General features: G+C 51.8%; 2 protein-coding genes across 3 annotated transcripts; one reads left to right on the forward strand and one right to left on the reverse strand.

Moving 5' to 3' along the window:
- Window positions 1-499: 499 nt before the first annotated feature.
- Window positions 500-9806, forward strand: pr (6-pyruvoyl tetrahydrobiopterin synthase purple). Its single transcript, XM_037216118.1, has 4 exons — window positions 500-611; window positions 2470-2549; window positions 3657-3795; window positions 9185-9806. The coding sequence occupies exons 1-4, from the start codon at window positions 541-543 to the stop codon at window positions 9327-9329; spliced, it is 435 nt and encodes a 144-aa protein (XP_037072013.1). The 5' UTR covers window positions 500-540; the 3' UTR covers window positions 9330-9806.
- Window positions 9804-18415, reverse strand: LOC119093201 (E2F-associated phosphoprotein). 2 transcript variants are annotated; one of them, XM_037216116.1, is made up of 7 exons: window positions 18357-18415; window positions 16380-16473; window positions 15768-15856; window positions 14550-14897; window positions 13497-13674; window positions 11774-11875; window positions 9804-11055 (listed from the first exon to the last, which is right to left on the reverse strand). In XM_037216116.1, exons 2-7 carry the CDS (start codon window positions 16463-16465, stop codon window positions 10797-10799), a joined length of 1062 nt encoding a protein of 353 aa, XP_037072011.1. In that variant the 5' UTR covers window positions 16466-16473; window positions 18357-18415; the 3' UTR covers window positions 9804-10796. The 2 variants fall into 2 exon arrangements, with proteins under 2 accessions (XP_037072011.1, XP_037072012.1); XM_037216117.1 differs by having other exon boundaries at window positions 16380-16466; window positions 18357-18408.
- Between the last annotated feature and the right edge of the window lie 1247 nt (window positions 18416-19662).

Raw genomic sequence — 19662 nt, forward strand, 5'->3', positions numbered from 1 at the left:
GTACCCACATTGGATATGTTTTGAGTTATGAGGATGTAAAATTTTCGTGACAAAACGTATGATATCAGGCGCATCCTATGCGTGTCACAGTTCTAGTTCTAAAAAGAGACACGTTGGATATATTTTGAAATATAAAGTGAAGCTTTTTCATGATCAAACGTGCGGCATTGGTAATATGCCAATACACTTCTTTGTTTGTTGGGAAGTCGCTCGGTGTTGGCTGGCTGCGACTGTCTGCCAGTGTTTAGCACCAAATGGCGTCCAAACGTAGATACTATTTTATTCAATGCTTACATCCGCGGCCACAGAATGACCAGCTTGTGCTGCTCAGCGCGCCGACAGACGCCTTCCCACTTTCGACCTGAAGCGCGATAACGACTGTCCCCGCTCCCTCTGCATGTGTTCCCACAGTGTGGCGGCGCCGGCTGCCATTGCCTCAGACTGGCCGGCGGCGGTCGCCTGCCTTTCATGAGCGGCCGGGGCCGGCTGGTGCCCGAGTCAGCCACGTCTGAGCCGCCAGCGGGGCCGCACGGGCGCGCCATGGCCCGGCCCGCGCCAGTGGTCTACCTCACCCGGGTGCAGTGCTTCAGCGCCTGTCACCGCCTGCACAGGTCAGTGAGGTGGACGCTGGCGACGCTGAGGTAGCTACGGGCCCGGCACCGCTACAGGGCACCCTCTGCAAAGCTTGCACGCTCGGCGTCTTTCCGCGGGCGGCGTCAGGGCCTGAGGCCATGCTGAGCAGGGGCTGTACGGTTGCGCATGTCGTGATTCACTGCCGTTCAGTGCACTTGTAGTTCAACGGGTAGTTTTCTTCATGTCTCTCTAGCCAGTCGGGAATGCAGATGGATCTTATTACTGCCTCACAGCGTAGTTTGTAAACGTTCCTTCTGGCGGGGTCAAACAGTACGTATTGCAGCACTTTCGAGACACATGCCAGCAGTGCTAGAGAATCGTGAACCCAGCGTCGTTTTCTATGGCACAATGACGTCAAACTAAGCTTGAAAATGAGCTGGAGAAGGCCTTTTAGATCATATGGCGGATCAGACAGGTCATTGATAGTCAAGTTTTCATGAAGTCGGAATGGGCTCATGTACGCCTAGCCTAAACATTCTGAAGTGCAGGCTACATATACAGCCCTTAGGAGCCCCTTTAAAATGACCGAGGTCGCAGGTCTGGTGAGCCTTTCTTGACTTATCGTACAACATTTCGCCGTGAGCGCCCTATCCAGGTCTGACCGTACCGTTTTCTGGATTGCCGCAAATTTTCCACTGCTGATCGTGAACTCATGCCGTATCCGCTAAGAAGAACCCGAATTCTTCAGAAGTGCGCCCAAAAATTGCTTGGAATCTTCACTTAAACTGTTTGAACAAGGGGATTTCTCCTGTAACATTACACCACCACGATCTTACCTCTGGTCTTCACTTTAAACCAAGGAGACAAAATTTCCAACTTGCAAATAGTTAAGGAACATGGCTAAAACCGGGTCCAGATCTCGATGACGGTGCGCTGCATCGACAGGAGACCAACAGTTTCTGAATGAGGAAAAAAGGATAATCGCATTTGCGGAAGTGTGAATGGAGGCGGCCCTATGCAGGCGACCACGCGCCTTCGTGCACAAACTGCACATCCGTTTGAAGACGAGAGGTTACGGACGAGCCATGCCCGTTTTGGACCGCTTTTTAGGTCGTATTATGTTAGCTCATTGACGAAAGCAGATGACGATTCGAAGCCAGCTGCGCGGTGTAGGCGAATGTACCGGCTACGTCTCACTAACGGATCTCAAACCTGTCCGGCCTATAGGTGCGCCAGCAATCATCGCAGAGCGGCTAATACTACCTTTTTTCAAAACCGATCTCCAATACTGGGCTCTTGAGCAATATTGGAGATCGATAGAGTAGTACAATAGAGTTGGGACCATTAACACTGCACACGCGGGTGGCAGCTAAATTCAGCCGTTCATGGCAGCTAAGACGAAACCAAAACATGTGTGTAGATGCAATACTTTATTCAAAATTGACAACAGTGTTAAATGAATGCAAAGTCACCGATTTTGTTGATCAACATTCCAAAATCGGCGCAGTTCATAAAGCGATGGTAGGAAACTACGCTCTTTTCATTTATGTCGTTTTGTCAAGAACTGTGCAATCTTTTTCACAAGTCTGATTTATCTTTTCTATAAGAAAAAGGAAACACAGCGGACGTCCCCACGTCCCTTTAATGGACATAAAGCGGCGCCATCCGTTGGCCATAACAGCACTGAAGAGCTATGGCGCAAATCGGATTTGAACCTGGATCCCACGATATCGACTGGCAACTTCCGCATTTGCTATCGCCTCTCCCCCCCCCCCCCCCATTGCACTGTTTTTCTTCATCTTACTTTCTTTACTGCTGCGTTGCTGTGAATAACTGCTCCGATATATCATTGGGTAAAGAAGCCACCATTGACATTTGATCCGATTTGTCCTACAGTTGTGCGTTATCGGATGAAGATAACAAGTCGATATTTGGCAAATGCAACAACGCGAATGGCCATGGCCACAACTATACAGGCGAGTGCCAACTTTTTCTGCGTAGTCGTTGCGATGAGTGTCACGTGACCCACCACTACTGGCGGCGTGATGAGTCTCCACGTGACCAGGCCTTCCCAGCCGGTGTGCTGCGGCGCGAAATGGAGGCGTGGTCGTAACCACGCACTCGGCAATGTCTCCTTACGGAGATATTGCAAGCATATTAGCGTATTGGCATATTAGCAAGCGCTAGGCAAGAAAGGTCTTCAGCTCCTTTTTTCGCCGTCATTGCGTTCAGAGCTGTCACGCTGAGTCGGCGACATTAATGATATCTAGAAGTACTGCTTAACAGAAGTTATCAAGCAAAACTTGGCTGTTCTGTCAGTACTGAAAGCGCATCCCCGTGCTCACGCGCTCAGGTGTCAAACAGCCGACGCGCTCGATAACGTTTATAAACCAGCACCTCCTATATGCTGGTTAATAACTGTCCGCGTGAGAACTCTGGGCTCATAATGCCCAACAAGCAAGAGCTTAAGACCTTTTTTGTTTGTATCGATAACATGCGACACTAAAGTGCGTTCAGTTAGACAACATATGTTGTTCTGGTAGTCTCATCAATTACGACGTCAAGGATTATATTTAAACGTTGGAGTTTAAAGTTTGTCCATTTCCTGGTATTGCATGGCCCTCAGTGTAGCATGGTATGGGGTGTCTGTGAGCTGGCACATAGCATGAACATCTCTGAGACACCTAAGCGGCATGGAGTGGTGCTTGACGTCACACCTCACGTTTCCTGATCACATCAGGCCGATACCGCTCGACCAGGGAAATGAGCCCAATGCCTCTGCCACTCCGTATAAGCTGACCTGGTGCGTGAGTTGAACGCCCTGACCTGACCTGGTGCGTGAGTTGAACGTCCCGACCTGACCTGGTACGTGAGTTGAACGCCGACCTGACCTGTGGTGCGTGAATTGAACGACCTGACCTGACCTGGTGCGTGAGTTGAACGCCCTGACCTGACCCGGTATGTGAGTTGAACGCTCTGACCTGACCTGGTGCGTGTGTTGAACGTCCCGACCTGACCTGGTGCGTGAGTTGAACGCCTGGACCTGACCTTGTGGGTGAAATGAGTGCCCTTCGCCGTCACAGTGGAGACCACTGTGCGTGGGCGTGTCCACCCCGTGACCGGCATGGTGGTCAACATATCCGACATGAAGTTATGGATCGAGGAGGCCATTATGGACGTCATGGACCACAAGAACATCGATCAGGACGTGCCGTACTTCAGGTTGGTCTCGTCGAAGCTTTACTCTCCTGCCTGACTTGGATCCCGCCGACGCTTTGCGGACCGGGATGGGACAAGCTGGACCGTCAAATGGCCCTCTCGGAATAACTGAGTATCGTCTGAAGCAGGATGGTCTCCATGCTGAAGTCATTTCGCTGCGAATGTCCGCTCTGAGTAAGATGCAAAACATGTTTATGCATAACATGAGGGCTGTTGACTGCAAGCTGCGATGATTTGGCTGACGCAACACATGTGCTTTGCGGTGGGATAAACCCCGGTCCCAGGAGTGCCGGCAGTGTAGAGTTTAAGGGGAGTCTTACACATTTGCATGGGGTTTTGACCTGAAATAGCCATCTTGAAGACCTTTCGGTGCAGTTCACAGCCCTGCCATTCTTTAGACCATAAGTCCTCTGGTTTCTGTGCTACGCGCCCGTGAAAGCCCTGACCCCCAGCCCTGGCGACCATGCCGTAAGCATTGCTAAATTAGAACATGCCTGGCGATGGGCAGTTGTCAGACTCCGTCATCCAGGGGTGACGGAGTCTGACAACCGGTCTGAGAGCTCTTGGACGGGGGTGGCGGCACAGGAATGGGGCACGGCAGGTATTAGGGGGACACGGGCAGTGTCCCGTCGATGGCGGGGGGACACGGCGTGAGGAGGGTCCGCCGTTGGGAGGTTGCGGCTTGAAGTGGTAAATCGCGAGGGGGAAGATACGGTGCAAATGGGCCTTTGTGGAGGAGGACACTGCGCTGAAGGGCCTGTCGTGTGGTGGAGAATGCGGCGAGGCCGCGAGGGGAGGACACATTGTAGGGAGGAGGAGAAGGGCGCCAAGAGACCCGTTTTGGGGGAAAGCGTGTGGCGTGGAGCGGTCCGTGTCCGGGAAAGTATATGATGCAGATGGTTCGTTGAAGGGGAGGCGGAGGATGCGGCGCGGGGAGCCCGTCGTTGGAAGAAGTATGCCGCTCAAGAGTTCCGGTCATATGGAACGAGGACACTGCCCAGGCTCGTGGGGAGGAGGACGGCACGGAGAGGGTACAGCATTAGTAGTACGATCCGGCGCGAAGGGAACCGCTGTCCGAAGGACTTTATGGCGCGTGGAGAGTGCATCATTGAGAAGGATGCGGAGCGGAGAGTGGAGGTACAAGGTTTTGCGGGTTTTGCAAAGCACAGCATCAGCAGACGAAATCGAAGCCAGTTTCGGCGGAACTCGAAAGCGGTCCGAGTCGCGCACATCGACTCAGTCCCGACCGAGTCAGGAGACGGCTCGGCCGAGACCTGAAAATAAAGCCCCCCGTTGGGTACGTTGAAAGCTGCTGCCAATGCTGGTACCAGTGCACACAACCGGCTGCGGGTCGGTGCTCAGTGCGTCTAGACCGCTTCTGACAGCAGCAATTTTTGGAAGGATGGTTCCGCATTTCCGATGGGGAAACCCCATCGTGGGGTTGTTCGCAAAAGGGGTGGCCAGCGGTGCGGAGTCGGCCGCGTAGAGCGGTGCGTGGCTGACAGCGCAGGAGGCCCGTGTCCAGGAGACAGCGGTCGGGCGAAATACCGGGGTCACGGACGGGCGGGTCACGGCCGGGCGGGGTCACACGCAGGCGGGGTCACACGCGGGCGGGGTCACGGACGGCGGGGTCACGGACGGGCAGGGTCACGAACGGTCGCTGATAGGGTGATCAGTCCAGCGGCACGTCCGCGCATTGAGGCGACCACGGGACGCTCCTTCCCGGGGGAGCGTGCTGTTTCATAAAACTGAAAAGAGTGCGAGCAAAAACCAAGATCTGATCTGATGAACTCTTACAGATAAGACACAGTTTTTACAAAATGTTGAGACTGATTGGGCGTCTTTATAGCATCAGCTGATGTTAGAGCGCAACACGCCGTGGAATGTTGGTTGGAAGGCCATTTTGGACGTCCGTTACAATGTCGTTGGCAGGGTCGGATCCAGGATTTCATCACAGAGGGGGCACGCGACATTGCGGGCCCCTGAAGTTTGGGGCCCGCTTCAAAAAATATCCTTGCATTTCGGTCATTGCATTTTAAGACAAGTCGTATGTAATACATATACATATTTTATATCTATATATACTTATGCGTGTGTGTGTGTATGTATATAGATGCTTATTCATTTATTTAATAAATACGGAAACCCATCTTAGTGTGCACAGCCCCGTAAAGCTAGGCGTGCTACGCATGCATACACGTAAAACTCATTTATTTCCCACGGATTATTTTAAATGCTGTGATTTTTAGGCCAAGTGTTTCGGAACAACAGGTAAAACAAAGTTGAGTTGGTTGCTATCAACCATCAAGACGAAGCATGGACTCTGTTCCTAGCTTAGGTATTTACGGCTAGCCGGCTGGGTGATGAAATCAGCTGATGGCTGATGACCAATGCGGAATTTTTCCTTTGTTATAAAGGAGTGCAATATATCATAGCATCTAAAATATGTTAGGAACGTGATGCACTAGTATAATAAGTGTCACACACTCAATAGCCTATGGAAATGACACATACGAAGTCGGCGGCATGTAAAATTACGTTCGCCAATCGCGCGTAAAAATTCATCGGCGCTTATTCGATTGCTGGTTTAAGACGAAGACACTAAGACCAAAAGGGACGGGACCTGAGCGATCCTGGATGCCGCAGGAGGCCAACAAAGTGACCCTCGTCAATAAATATAGGGTCCCCAGAGCAAGCAAAAGAATCCAAGACCAACGTGGTGGGCCCCTAAACGATTGGCAGTGCCTCAACAGGCTGAAATTTAAAGCCCCGGTCATAGCACAGGACCCCCCGAGCAAAGGAGAATAATCCAAGACCATAAATTAATACCCCTAAGCGATCAAGAGTGCACGGACAGGTTAACAACACTACCCTCGATAGGAGTGGAAAGTCCTGCGCAAATCGAACCAAAGGGAGAGAGCTCTCGATCAAAGCAGAGGGCCCCTGGGCATCGAGTGTCTCCGTGCCTTACCTTACAAGAGCCCTAGCAACAGCACAAGGCCCTCCAAGCAGGTGGAAAAACCCGAGGCTTATATGAAGGGCCAGTGAGCAACTGAGTGTGCCCTGGCATATGGGGCACCGGGAAAAGTGCTTAGAGCCTTTAGGGCGAATGGAAAGAATCCGTGGAGGAGAACCTGATCGATCAAAAGCGCTCAGGCATGGAGGCAGGTAGCGTCTCAACGGCATATTGGGTCTTACGAGAAAATGCAAAGAGGTCGAGGATTACGAGGAAAGCTCCTTAGCGATCAGATTGACCCGGCAGGCGGACATGTGGGACCAGGCAACTAGCAGCGTGATGCCTCTAGACAGCGTAATGAGCCCTAAAATTCCCCCCCCCCCCCCAAGCAACACTTTCTCAATCAGCGAAAAATAGGCTTTGTTGGCTCATAAACTCTTTACGTTGCTAACAATCGTTCCTGGTCGTCTATAGGCCCAACAGCATCCGATTTTGTTGCGCTTTGTTGTAAGAAAGCTGCGTCCGTCTGGCCGGTCATGGGCCCCTTCGGAGCCTTTACGTCACCCCGGCATGGTCCATGGAGCATGGTTCCGTGCCCCCCCCCCCCCCCCCTCTGCATCTGCCACCGGCCCGAGCAGCTGGAATGGATGGGGCCCGACAGGAGCATAGGGTCATCCATTCAAATAAGAAATACTCACGACGCAACGTGTAGGGCTCTGAACGATTCAGTTCGTCAGAGCAGGTTCATATAAAGGGCCCCTATCAAGAGCGCAGGGCCTTTCATTCAGATAGGAAGTACCCAAGACCCAATGTAGGGGGCCCCGAACAATCGCGTGTGCCCGAGCATGTTAACAAATGGGGCTCCCGACAGGAGCGTAGGCCCCTCCATTCGAATGAGAAGTACCGAAGACCCTATGTAAATGGCCCCAGAATGATGGAATGTGCCTGAGCAGCTTATTATAAGGGGCCCGACAAGAGCGTAGGTCCCTCCGTTGAAATAAGAAGTACCCAAAACCAGTGCGGGGGCCCCCGAAAGATGTTGTGTACCCGAGCAGAATATACAAGGCGGAGGGCCCCTAGATATTCAACTGCGCCAGAGCAGGTAAACAGATGGGGCCCCGGCAAGAACGTGGGGCCGTTCAAATGTGAAATACCCACGACACGATCACCCCGAATAATCGAGCGCGACAGAGCAGGTTAACAGATAAGGCCCCCGAAGGGCGCGGAGGGCCCTCCATTTAAAAAAGAAGTACCCTAAACCAGATGTAAAGGTTCCCTACGATCGAATGGGTTCGAACATCTATCAGAGGGGCCCCGACAGAAGCGTGAGGCCCTCCATTCAAATAAGAAGTACCCAAAACCCGGTGCGAGGGCCCCCGAAAGATGGAGTGTACCCGAACAGGCAATCAGATGACCCCGATAGGAGCAGAGGGCCCTAAATTCAAACACCAAGAACCAATGTGCAGGGCCCCGAGCAATCTACTATGGCCGAGGAGGCGGACAGAGGGACCCCCGACAAGTGCGTAGGGCCCCATTCAAATAGCACGTGCCCAAGGCCCAATGTAAAGGGCCCCAAAAGATCGAATATGTCCGAACAAGTTACGAGATAGACCCCCTCTCACCCCCCCCCCCCCACAAGAGCGTAGGGTCTCCTATTTAGAAAAAAGCATCCAAGACCCAATGCTGAGGGTCCCCGAACGACTGAGTGTGCCCAAGCAGGCCGTCAGATAGGCCCGCGACAAGAGTGTAGGGCCCTAAGCAAGTGACAGAGAATTGGAAACGCTCTAGACCAATGTAGAGGGCCCACTAGCATATTGCAAGTGTGTCGATAAGTAAACCGAGACTGACGTAAAGGGCCCCTGAGCAACCGAGAATACCCCGGCAAGTTACGATATGGGGCCACGGTTATAGTTCAGAGCCTTTCTGGAGAATGGAAAGAACCCGTGGAAGGGCCCGTGACTGGTAAGAGTGCCCCGGCACGCTAACAGGAAGGGCCCCAACACCAGTGCAGGGCCCTCCAAGCAAATGCAAAGAGATGAAGGGCAACGTGGAATGCTCCTTAACGATCGAAATGATCCTGCAAGTGGCATATAGGTCCCCCAGAAACAGTGTGGGGCCCTGGACGGTGTAATGGGGGCTTAAAATTCCAGATGATCAGTTTTGTTGCCTTTTGTGCTAAAAAAAAAACACCACCTGTTCGGCCGGCTATGGGCCCCCTCGGAGCCATTGGGCCTCTTCGGGGCCCAAGGGGGTCATGGCCCTGCGCCCCCCCCCCCTCTGGATCCGCCTCTGGTCGTGTATACAACTCAAAAGGTTTTCAAGCATAATGCACAACGATCACGAACAGCATATAGACATAAGCATAATGTTTTTAAAAAGTCCAGCGGCGTATTCTGGGAAGCCCTTCATGACCCAAGCCATGCTCTTTTAACGCAGAGAGACAGTGTCCACGGCGGAGAACATCGCCGTCTTCATCTGGGAGAGCATGCAGAAGCACCTGCCGGACGGGGTCGCCATGCACGAGATCAAGCTGTTCGAGACGGACAAGAACGTGGCCGTGTTCCGCGGCGAATACCTGTGATTCCGCCCCGCGGCGCCCTCCGGCGTACGGTGCGGCGTTCGCGGCGCGCCTGACCGCATGCCGCTGACTCAGCGGCGCCGGCGCGAGTGGGTACGCTCTGGGAGCGGGGTGTGTTCACGCCCGCTCCGCCCGGTACCGGCCTGCGAAAACGCGAGGGCGCGAGGCACGGACCCTGCGGAATGCTTCACCTTCGAAGGCTTGTCGTGCTCTCATGGCGTATTTAGAGAACTTGTCACAGTGTCGTGCGTGCCCGCAAGCCCAAGCGGTGCATGGGCTTGTGATAGACACAGCTGACAACTATATATTGGGGCCAGATGTCTCTCAGCGGCTGCTCAGGGTACTCGTGTCACACTTGTCAGCTTCTACAGGCGCTCTGTAATCCAGCTTTGCTGTCGCGCCCCCTGATGTCGGACGGCTGTTGGTGGGACCGCATGACGCATATCCGTGGCCAGGGAGGTCATAAAAACAAACAAATCAGTGAGGTGCCTACACTGTTTTTATGTTGGCATTGCATGAGAAACATCACATGGCGCTCACTCTCTTTACAAAATGCGCACAAGATGAGTTTCACCTCCGACCCGAACGCCCTTTACGGCTTCATGAGGCACAGCACACATGTTCAAGGCAAAACAAACAGTAGGCGTAACCGCGGACCCGCGAGAACACGGCTGAGGATTCTGTGGGGCTTCACGCATGCAGTGCGCGATGCGGTCCGATGTTGAAGTAGTTCCCGTTTTCCCCTGACGCGGTACAGGAGTACACGACCTTTGAGCAGCAGAAATGAATTCAAACAGTTGGGGTTCTGGCGGCCACCCGAGAACTTCATGCCACCAGCGGTGACTCAGGCGCCCGCCTGGCGGCGTGCGAACCTGGGTGTGTGAGCCGGCTCCGTGGCCACGGGCACACGGTCAGCAGCACGCCGGGCGAACGCCCCCTCCCCCCGCCCCCTTTTCAATATCATAACGATGCCGCAATCGTGGCCCTTTTTATGAAAAACGGCGATAGAATCGAGCTAGCTTTCGTTCTCGTAGCGAATATGCCCAAACACGCGAGATGCTCACGTCTTGCTCAACAGGGAGCATTTCGAATACACTCCTGTCCATCGTTCCTACGACGCTTTTGCCGGCTAAGTTGTTTCGTCAGAGATAAGTCTGAAGCCTCCTTTAACCACGAAATATGTCTTAAATTCACATAACAAAATCCAACGGTGTCATCCTCGAGAGCAACCGGTCCGTCTCATCCCGGAAGCACGAGAAAAACAGCACTCATGCGACCCTTTTCGACCGGAGTTTTCTGTCGGCCTGCTCGGGCACCCCACTACACCGCGCCTTCCGTGGCCACGTCGCGCGGAGTACGGCGCCAGTCACCGAGTGGCGGGGCGCGAGCGGAGCCCGGCCGCCCGAGCCGCGCCACAAACGCCGCCCGGCACACCCACAATCGCGCGTCCGTCGGGGCCGCGCGCGCCGCTCACGCGTGACTCGCTATCACGTTGAAGAAGTGGTACACCTCGTCCGTGTCGTACACGGCCACCTCCGTGCGGCAGGTGACGCAACGCACCGGGTTGTACAGCTGCTGCGCCTCGCCGTCGGCGGCGGGCGCCGGCTGCGCGCCGCGCCGGCCTCGCCGCCGCGGCGGCTCCTTCAGTCTGTAGCGCAGCGCCTCGCTCTCGTCCACGGCGCAGTTGAAGACGAACATGGCCCGGTACTGGTTGTTGTACAGCTCGTGCCTGCGGACGGGCGGCGCCGGTCACGCGGTGATGTCATGGCGGTGACGCCACACGGCATCGCGAGCCGCCGCCGCCGCGCGTGACCGCAAGTGTGGGGCGGCTGGTCGGCTCGGCGCTGTGATGGCACGGGCTTTGGACGCATCAGCCTCAATGTCTTGTGGCGTCCACAGCTAGCAAGCCTCTCAGTAAGACAAGATTTAGACATTCAAGACATTAGACATTAGATACAGACGGCACGACAAACGCTCAACGGCACCCCGGGCGTGCCAGCAGGCTAGTGAGCGTTTCTGTTTACGTCGCCGTAAAACTCAGCGGAGTCGGGATGAACGATCTTCTTCTCGCCACATGACTCCGCAACGAGTCAAGTGACATAATCTTCTCGCCACGTGACGCTAAGAGAATATAATTACACTGACACAGAAAATAACTACACTTGCCGGCAATGACCACAGCACCACGCGGCGAGAAGACCGTATCACATTACTCGTGGCGTCACGTGACGGCGCGCGCCTCGATATCCAACTCCGCACATGTTTCCAAGGGGCACTCAGCGGGGCTCCTCCACGCTTCCGTGTGCACACTTCGGCACGTAACTAGACGTGCCGCTCAGAAAATAACCCCGTATGTAATGCTGTGCAACACTAACTACGTGATTCGCCAACCAAATCCGAACATTGGTGACTGATACACCTTGAGCCGGCCGGGCGTGGCCTCTCACCTCTGGCAGTCGAGACAGAGCATGGTCATGCAGGCCGGACAGTTGAGCACGGCGTCGCTGCGCGGCAGCTTCTGCGGCTTGGCCTGCAGGTCGCCGGAGCCGCTGGGAAACGCGGCCGCTGTCAGGACGGGCGCGAGGCGGCGAGACCCCGCCGGCTGACCGGGGCAGGGGGGCCAGCGGGAGCCGGCCGGAGGCGAACGTCCGATCCACCCGGGTCCCCTCGAGGCGGCAATCAGCAGACACGCCAGAATTAACGTCCAGCTCGGGCCACGGAACCCCTCAGCTGTCCGGGCCGCCTGTCTGCGCACACTCCCCTGAACAGGCTCCACACTGGGCACCGGCACGAGGATGGTGCGGTTGTCCTCGCGAGACATTCAGAGGGAGCACAGGCAGTGCACGGCCCGGCGAGTCCAGTCGACGCTTCACACACTCCCCGGGCGAGGAGCACGGAGTGGAAGAGATGAGAGAGATGATGGAGATGGGATGGGATGGGATGGGATGGGATAAGATGAATGAGAGGGGGAGAGGAAAGTGGTGAGTGAGTGAGTGAGCGAGTGAGCGAGTGGGTGAGCGAGTGGGTGAGCGAGTGGAGAGAGAGAGAGAGAGAGAGAGAGAGAGAGAGGAGAGAGAGAGAGAGAGAGAGAGAGAGAGAGAGAGAGAGAGAGGAAGAGAGAGAGAGAGAGAGAGAGAGAGAGAGAGAGAGAGAGAGAGAGAGAGAGAGAGAGAGAGAGAGAGAGAGAGAGAGAGAGAGAGAGAGAGAGAGAGAGAGGAGAGAGAGAGAGAGAGAGAGAGAGAGAGAGAGAGAGAGAGAGAGAGAGAGAGAGAGAGAGAGAGAGAGAGAGAGAGAGAGAGAGAGAGAGAGAGAGAGAGAGAGAGAGAGAGAGAGAGAGAGAGAGAGAGAGAGAAGAGAGAGAGAGAGAGAGAGAGAGAGAGAGAGGAGAGAGAGAGAGAGAGAGAGAGAGAGAGAGAGAGAGAGAGAGAGAGAGAGAGAGAGAGAGAGAGAGAGAGAGAGAGAGAGAGAGCGAGGCGAGAGAGAGAGAGAGTAGAGAGAGAGAGAGAGAGAGAGAGAGAGAGAGAGAGAGAGAGAGAGAGAGAGAAGAGAGAGAGAGAGAGAGAGAGAGAGAGAGAGAGAGAGAGAGAGAGAGAGAGAGAGAGAGAGAGAGAGAGGAGAGAGAGAGAGAGAGAGAGAGAGAGAAGAGAGAGAGAGAGAGAGAGAGAGAGAGAGAGAGAGAGAGAGAGAGAGAGAGAGAGAGAGAGAGAGAGAGAGAGAGCGAAGAGAGAGAGAGAGAAGAGAGGAGAGAGAGAGAAGAGAGAGAGAGAGAGAGAGAGAGAGAGAGAGAGAGAGAGAGGGAGAGAGAGAGAGAGAGGAAGAGAGAGAGAGAGAGAGAGAGAGAGAGAGAGAAGAGGAGAGAGAGAGAGAGAGAGAGGAGAGAGAGAGAGAGAGAGAGAGAGAGAGAGAGAGAGAGAGAGAGAGAGAGGAGAGAGAGAGAGAGAGAGAGAGAGAGAGAGAGGAGAGAGAGAGAGAGAAGAGAGAGAGAGAGAGAGAGAGAGAGAGAGAGAGAGAGAGAGAGAGAGAGAGAGAGAAGAGAGAGAGAGAGAGAGAGAGAGAGAGAGAGAGAGAGAGAGAGAGAGAGAGAGAGAGAGAGAGAGAGAGGAGAGAGAGAGAGAGAGAGAGAGAGAGAGAGAGAGAGAGAGAGAGAGAGAGAGAGAGAGGGCCACGTACCTGGGCCGGGCGGGCAGGTAGCGCTGCCGCTGGCGGTCCACCCACTGCTGGTCCTCGTCGTCCATGGCCGGGTCGTACAGCAGCTGGTCGTTGGTGAGCACGGGGCGGCGGCGGCGGCGGCGCTCCGACCGCCTGCTGTTGGGGTCTGCTACCGGGGTGCCGCCGCTGCCGCCCGCCGCTGAAGGAACACGCGGCTCAGTATGGTACGTGACACGGCTTGCTGCACGCTCCCGCGTGAACAGAAAAGAGCTCGGCGAGTCACGGACAATTTGACTTGAAAATAGCGGCCTCTGCTGCGATAATCTAACCCACGCAAACATTGCCGTGAGGTCACCGTCCGACTGGCATAGTAATGTCCTGGTCACAGCAGTATCTACTAACCTCAATGTTGAGGTGCTGCAACGCCAAACCCTTAAGCTAGGTTGACTAAAAATTACTTAACTCTGTGATCTTTAAGTACCGGCGTTCACACGGGTCTTTACCACCTTGATCAACATGGGTGACGGTGTATGCAACCATGCTGGCTGCATTTGAACATTGACATTCGTATTGTTGGTGCCACCATGCTGCCCGGTAGGTTACCCTTTGCCTAACTAGATCAACTTTAGTTACAGCAGAAGGATGTAAAGCTGTTTCAACACATTCATGCTGATATAACATTTACTGTAGTTCATGATATCGCAAAATAATACGTGACAAAAACGGACCACCCCTTGGGACCAAAAAACTTGTTCTATGTTCTTCGAGCATACGACAAGTCGTTAGCGCATTTGCAAGTAACATTATGCATATAGATGGCAGTGTTAGTAGTCTTATTCCTCGTGGAACAAACAGGACGATGGGGAGATAGGCGTGATATTTCGGCTACTTGCCGTTATCGAAAAGAATGTTAATTGTAAACTCCTGCTGTTTCGTTTTTAGCCGTACATTAAAATTTTCTGTTCATGCTTCAAGGAACAAGGCTATTGATACAGTCTCATGAATATGCGGCAAGGTTAAACCATGAAAAATAGTGTTTCTGTGCATGACCAACACCAAGTAGCAGTAGCACACCTTCAGTAGAAGCGGCAGCTCCTGCCGCGAGAGCCGCAGAACCTGCGGAGGCAGGAGTCGCAGAGTCGGCGGGAGCGCCAGCCGGAGCGACAGAGTCGGCGGCGGCCGGGCCGTCCTCGGGCGCTGAGTCGTCGTCCGAGTCGAAGTACACGTCGTCGTAGTACAGCTGTTCTTCGCCAGCGCCGGCGGGTGCGGCGGCGGCGCCGGTGCCGGACGGCGGCGCGGCCAGGGGAGGCGGTGGCGCGGGCGGCAGCGCGCCGGACGCCCCGCCCGCTATCCGCCGGCAGTGAGCCGCCAGCGAGACGGCCAGCTCGGCGTTTACCTCCCTCTCAAAGTCATCCTCAGCCTCTGTCGGGGGACACCGGGCGGAGGTGGCGCTTATAGTGCGGTGGCATAGCAGGTCCGGCGTAGCGGGAGCCCAACAGCGTGTCACAGACGACGGCCCCACACCCCACAGCGTGTCACAGACGACAGCCTCAAACCCGACAGCGTGCCACAGACGACAGCCCCACAGCGTGTCACAGACGAAAGCCCCAAACCGTGTCACAGACGACAGCCCCACAGCGTGTCACAAACGACAGCTCCACAACGTGTCATAGACGACAGCCCCACAGCGCGTCATAGGCGACAGCCCCACAGCATGACAGCCCCACAACGTGTCATAGACGACAGCCCCACAGCGTGTCATAGACGACAGCCCCACAGCGTGTCACAGACGGCAGCCCCACAGTGTATCACAGACGACAGCCCCACAGCGTGTCATAGACGACAGCCCCACAGCGTCTCATAGACAAGAGCCCCACAGCGTGTTATAGACGACAGCCTCACAGCGTGTTATAGACGACAGCCCCAGTGTGTCACAGATGACAGCCCTACAGCGCGTCATAGACAACAGCCCCATAGCGCGTCATAAATGACAGCCCCACAGCGTGTCATAGACGACAGCCCACAGCGTGTCATAAACGACAGCCCCACAGCGGATCGTAGACAACAGCCGCGTAGTGGGTCGCAAGGATAACAGCAAAACAGACATAGTGAGAAGCCTTTGGAATAAAGTCACAGCACTGACTGCATTCATCACTTATCTAATGTTGTAACTGCATGAAACGTATCGTAGGAGGACGTCTTCCGGCATGAATGGAAAAGCTCGAAGTGAAAAAGTGCACAATGCCTGATAGGAGGCAAAGCGACTAGGGACTATCGGGAACAACCACTGACCTTTCTTTTCACGCTTGCGTTTCTTCGGCGGAAGTTGTGTTCCAAATCTCCGGAGGCGTTGAATAAGATCCGGCGAGAATTCGTCATCACTACAAACATAATCATGGTCACGCTTCTGTTGTTCAAAAACTGGCCACAAATCTTGCGAGCACTTCCTTGTCACTGTTAAGTCATCATCAGTGTAGTATGTAAATTAACTACATCTACCATGTATGTCTACCTGCATAATCATGCCAAAAGATGAAACCATAAAGGCTGTGACAAGTGCAGAAATTGTGAGCAGTACAAAATAATGCAATCTGTGCAATGCATTTTGCTAGGCCTGTTCAACACTTGTGTGCTTCAAAATACATAGTGCAGTTACAGGCTAAGAATAAGCAAAATATTAACCATAACCTACTGCTGAAAATGAGCAGACATTTGGGATGAGCTTATGACTTACAGGATGCAATAACGGAATGTAAATACAAACCAAAAATAACTTAATATAACAGAACTACAAAGCAAACACAACATGCAAAAACTATTACACACATTGGAAGTTTTGCCTGTGCTGTTTGGAAGGTGTGAAACATGTACTGGATAGAAAACAGATACAGAAGGCCAGCATACCTGTCATCACTATCAATTGGCCTCAGATCACAATCCTGATCACTGTCCAAATCAAAATCTTCATCCAGCTTTTCCAGGGGTTCCATCCTGAAAACTGCATGGAATCACTGTCATTTGTATATGGCCCGGATCAACTTGTGCAAATTGCATGCTGTTTTTATTCAAACCCCATGTGCAAAATATCTACCCACTATCAACAGATGATGCTATGCATTTGTGTAGAAAATGAGGAACAAATTGTTATATGCTCAATGGAAGGTGCCTCAGATTGCACACTTAAACATGATTCACCACAATCAAAATGTGCATGATCAGGCTGGGGTGTCCATGCCCACCTTCTTGTTAAACAAAGCTGTTCATGCCCATATCTTTTTCTAAAGCAAATAACATTGCCAAAAGGCAATAATTACAGAACACAGGTTATAAAGTAGTACTTCCAAAATGGCCTAATCATGATGTGACTAATGATATGAATATGATGTAAACATTATGTGCACAATTCCAAACACACTAAAACACTGATGCAATGACCACTAAGTACATGGAAGTACAGAGATATCAACATCAGTTAATAGCAAAACATCAGTTGACCATTACTTGACATTAATCATTAGTTGGTTGACAAAATGGCTAAATATGTGGTTTAAGGATAATATGCACATTGCAAAAATATGGGAGGGACACTGCTAGTATATATAATATAAGCACCCTACCTGTGTGTGCAATGATGCTTAAATCATATTTATTGCTGATATTTTTCAGATCATAACCATAGTCACATTACCAACTGAAGAATACTCTACCCGACATTTTGGTGTCCGACACAAATTAATATCCCACGCTCTACTCTGCCCTTAATATCAGTATTTACTGAACAATGAAACTTGTGTCAGAGCATAAATTTGCAAACTTTAAAGTATGATAAACCTTCTTTTACAGTCAGATTCCATTGTCATGCTTTCTGTACTATGACTCACATTATGCATGCCTAAGAATGCATTGCATATGAAATTGTTTTCTGACAGAAGGGAGGCATGCATACCTTTAACTAGATAATAAGACAATTGACAGATTTAGTAACATCACTGTACAATTGCAGCACATTCTGAGTTTTAGGCCACTGACCGCATATTATCAAGGTGGAAAGCACAACATAAAATCAATAAAAGCTTATCTGCACAGAATTATATGAACAAAGCTTGTCCTCCACCTCTTTGGAACCAAGGAAACAGAGCAACGTCAGCATCGCCAGAACCACACAGAAAATGTGCTGTGTGCTTTGTGGTTTTGTTCTCAGTCTATGAAATTCTGGTCAAACCTGAGTGTACTACTCCACCTATCTGCTCTACCCATCATATATCCTTATACTATACTAGATAATCATCAACATGTTCAAGTCTTTTGACTGTGATGAAGCTCTTGATGTACAATGCTCTTTTTTAACACAAGGTAGCAATGTATGCCATGACCCAATGGATGAATGTGGAAATAGCAAAATCACAATTGCCAGTTGTCTCATGTGAGGTAACTGTGTATCACATGAAAAGAATGCAAAAGGGATGCATTTAGACAAATGCAATTTTTTTGTCCTCAGTACTTCAAAGCAATTTAACTACATGCCAGCCTGCCAACAAATCCGTCCACTGAGCTGTACGTCCATACCTCATCGGTGTGCTGACTGATGCATTGGCATGTAGCTCACGTGCCAAACCTGACCCACAATTACGCTAGATGTGTGCCAGGCCAAATTCCTTACAACATCGCCTATCTATGGCCTGAAATTAGTGGCAACCGAGCACCGAACTCTGTATGCCCTGACTTGTGTAAGGGACCAAATTGTTGCCACAATGTAGCTGCTGCACCGGGCGTGCTCGGGATAACGCGCATCTTGGCAGTTTGGCCTCTGGACTCACACCTACAGTAAAAATAAATCCAACCGCACGCACCATGCACCATATACTCGTGTCCACGGCTTACCCCTTCCTACGCCGATACCCGTTCAATGGCCTCGGCCTTCGCTAAGCCTGACTCCTTACCCTGCTGACAACATTGGAATGTTGTTGTTGTTGGTTAAGGGCGCATAGCCTCTTGGGCTCAGGCGTCCATCGTTGAAGTGTTGTCTTGCAAGTTTGGTAGCACAGGTGGTAACTAAGCGCGACAGAGGATAGAAGGAAAGTGTCGCGCTGGTCAGGAATTTTCGTGCAGGATAGTGGTGTAGCAAGGAGGTGCAGTAAACGGTGTTAGTTTCTAGAAAACTCGGTGTTAAATGTTCAGATACATAAACTGATTAGTGAACTAAAACAAGAGAACAAAAAGTCCGGTTTTTTTTTTTGCCAGGCTCTTTTTTATCATTTTCTTTTAACCGCAGCTTCCCCACATGATAGACGTTGCAGGTTAGTCATCAGTCAGTCGGCAGTCACAACATTGTCGTTTAACAAAGCATTTACCAGATGGAAATTTCACATATCTGCCATGCCGTGTACTCTAACGCATGCACGCACATTCATCTGTCTTCACCATGCTCGTTCAAACCTCATTCATGTTATCTCCTCTGCTTACGCACACACCCACGTATCACACATATACACATATTTGCTACACATAATTCCTATACCACTTCCTTGCTTATCACATTTCTCAAGCATCCAGTCAGACATCGTACGCAGATATGCACGCAATCTTAAATTATACATAGAATAAACAACTCATTTCAAACAATTACAATATAGTATAAACAGCATGGCAGCAATCAATGACAGCAAAGCAAAAATTGCACTTGTCCCGCACGCAAAGGCAGCACTTCACAATTGTTTCAGTAGGTCGCAGTGTCGCAAATATTTCATCACTCCATCAATGATGTCCGGGAATTGATTTCCTACCAGCGACCTCACACAAAATTGTGTTCCGGACCGTTGACATAGTGTTACCAATGATCGTCTTTCGTGAAAATATACGGGGCATTCAAGAAGAATGTGATACACTGTTAATGGACACTGACATCGTTCACATTCAGGCTGGAGGTTTCTATCTATCATGTATGCGTGGGTATAGCGAGTATGCCCAAGTCTCAGCCGGCACAGCACTATCTCTTCGCGTCGGACTGCTCGCTTACAGGAGACCCAGTCTCCTACCTCTTCTTTGATGCGTTTTAAATTAGTCCTAGGGTTGTAATCTGTCCAATATTTGTTGAATAATTCACGAATACTTCGACGCACTTTAGGAAAATAATCTTTAGGACCCATTTGAAAATTACACACGTCATTCAATCTTATAGCCATCTTTG

Source organism: Pollicipes pollicipes, unplaced genomic scaffold (assembly GCF_011947565.3).
Source record: "Pollicipes pollicipes isolate AB1234 unplaced genomic scaffold, Ppol_2.1 Scaffold_4002;HRSCAF=4701_pilon_pilon_pilon, whole genome shotgun sequence".
Classification (NCBI taxonomy): Eukaryota; Metazoa; Arthropoda; class Thecostraca; order Pollicipedomorpha; family Pollicipedidae; genus Pollicipes; species Pollicipes pollicipes.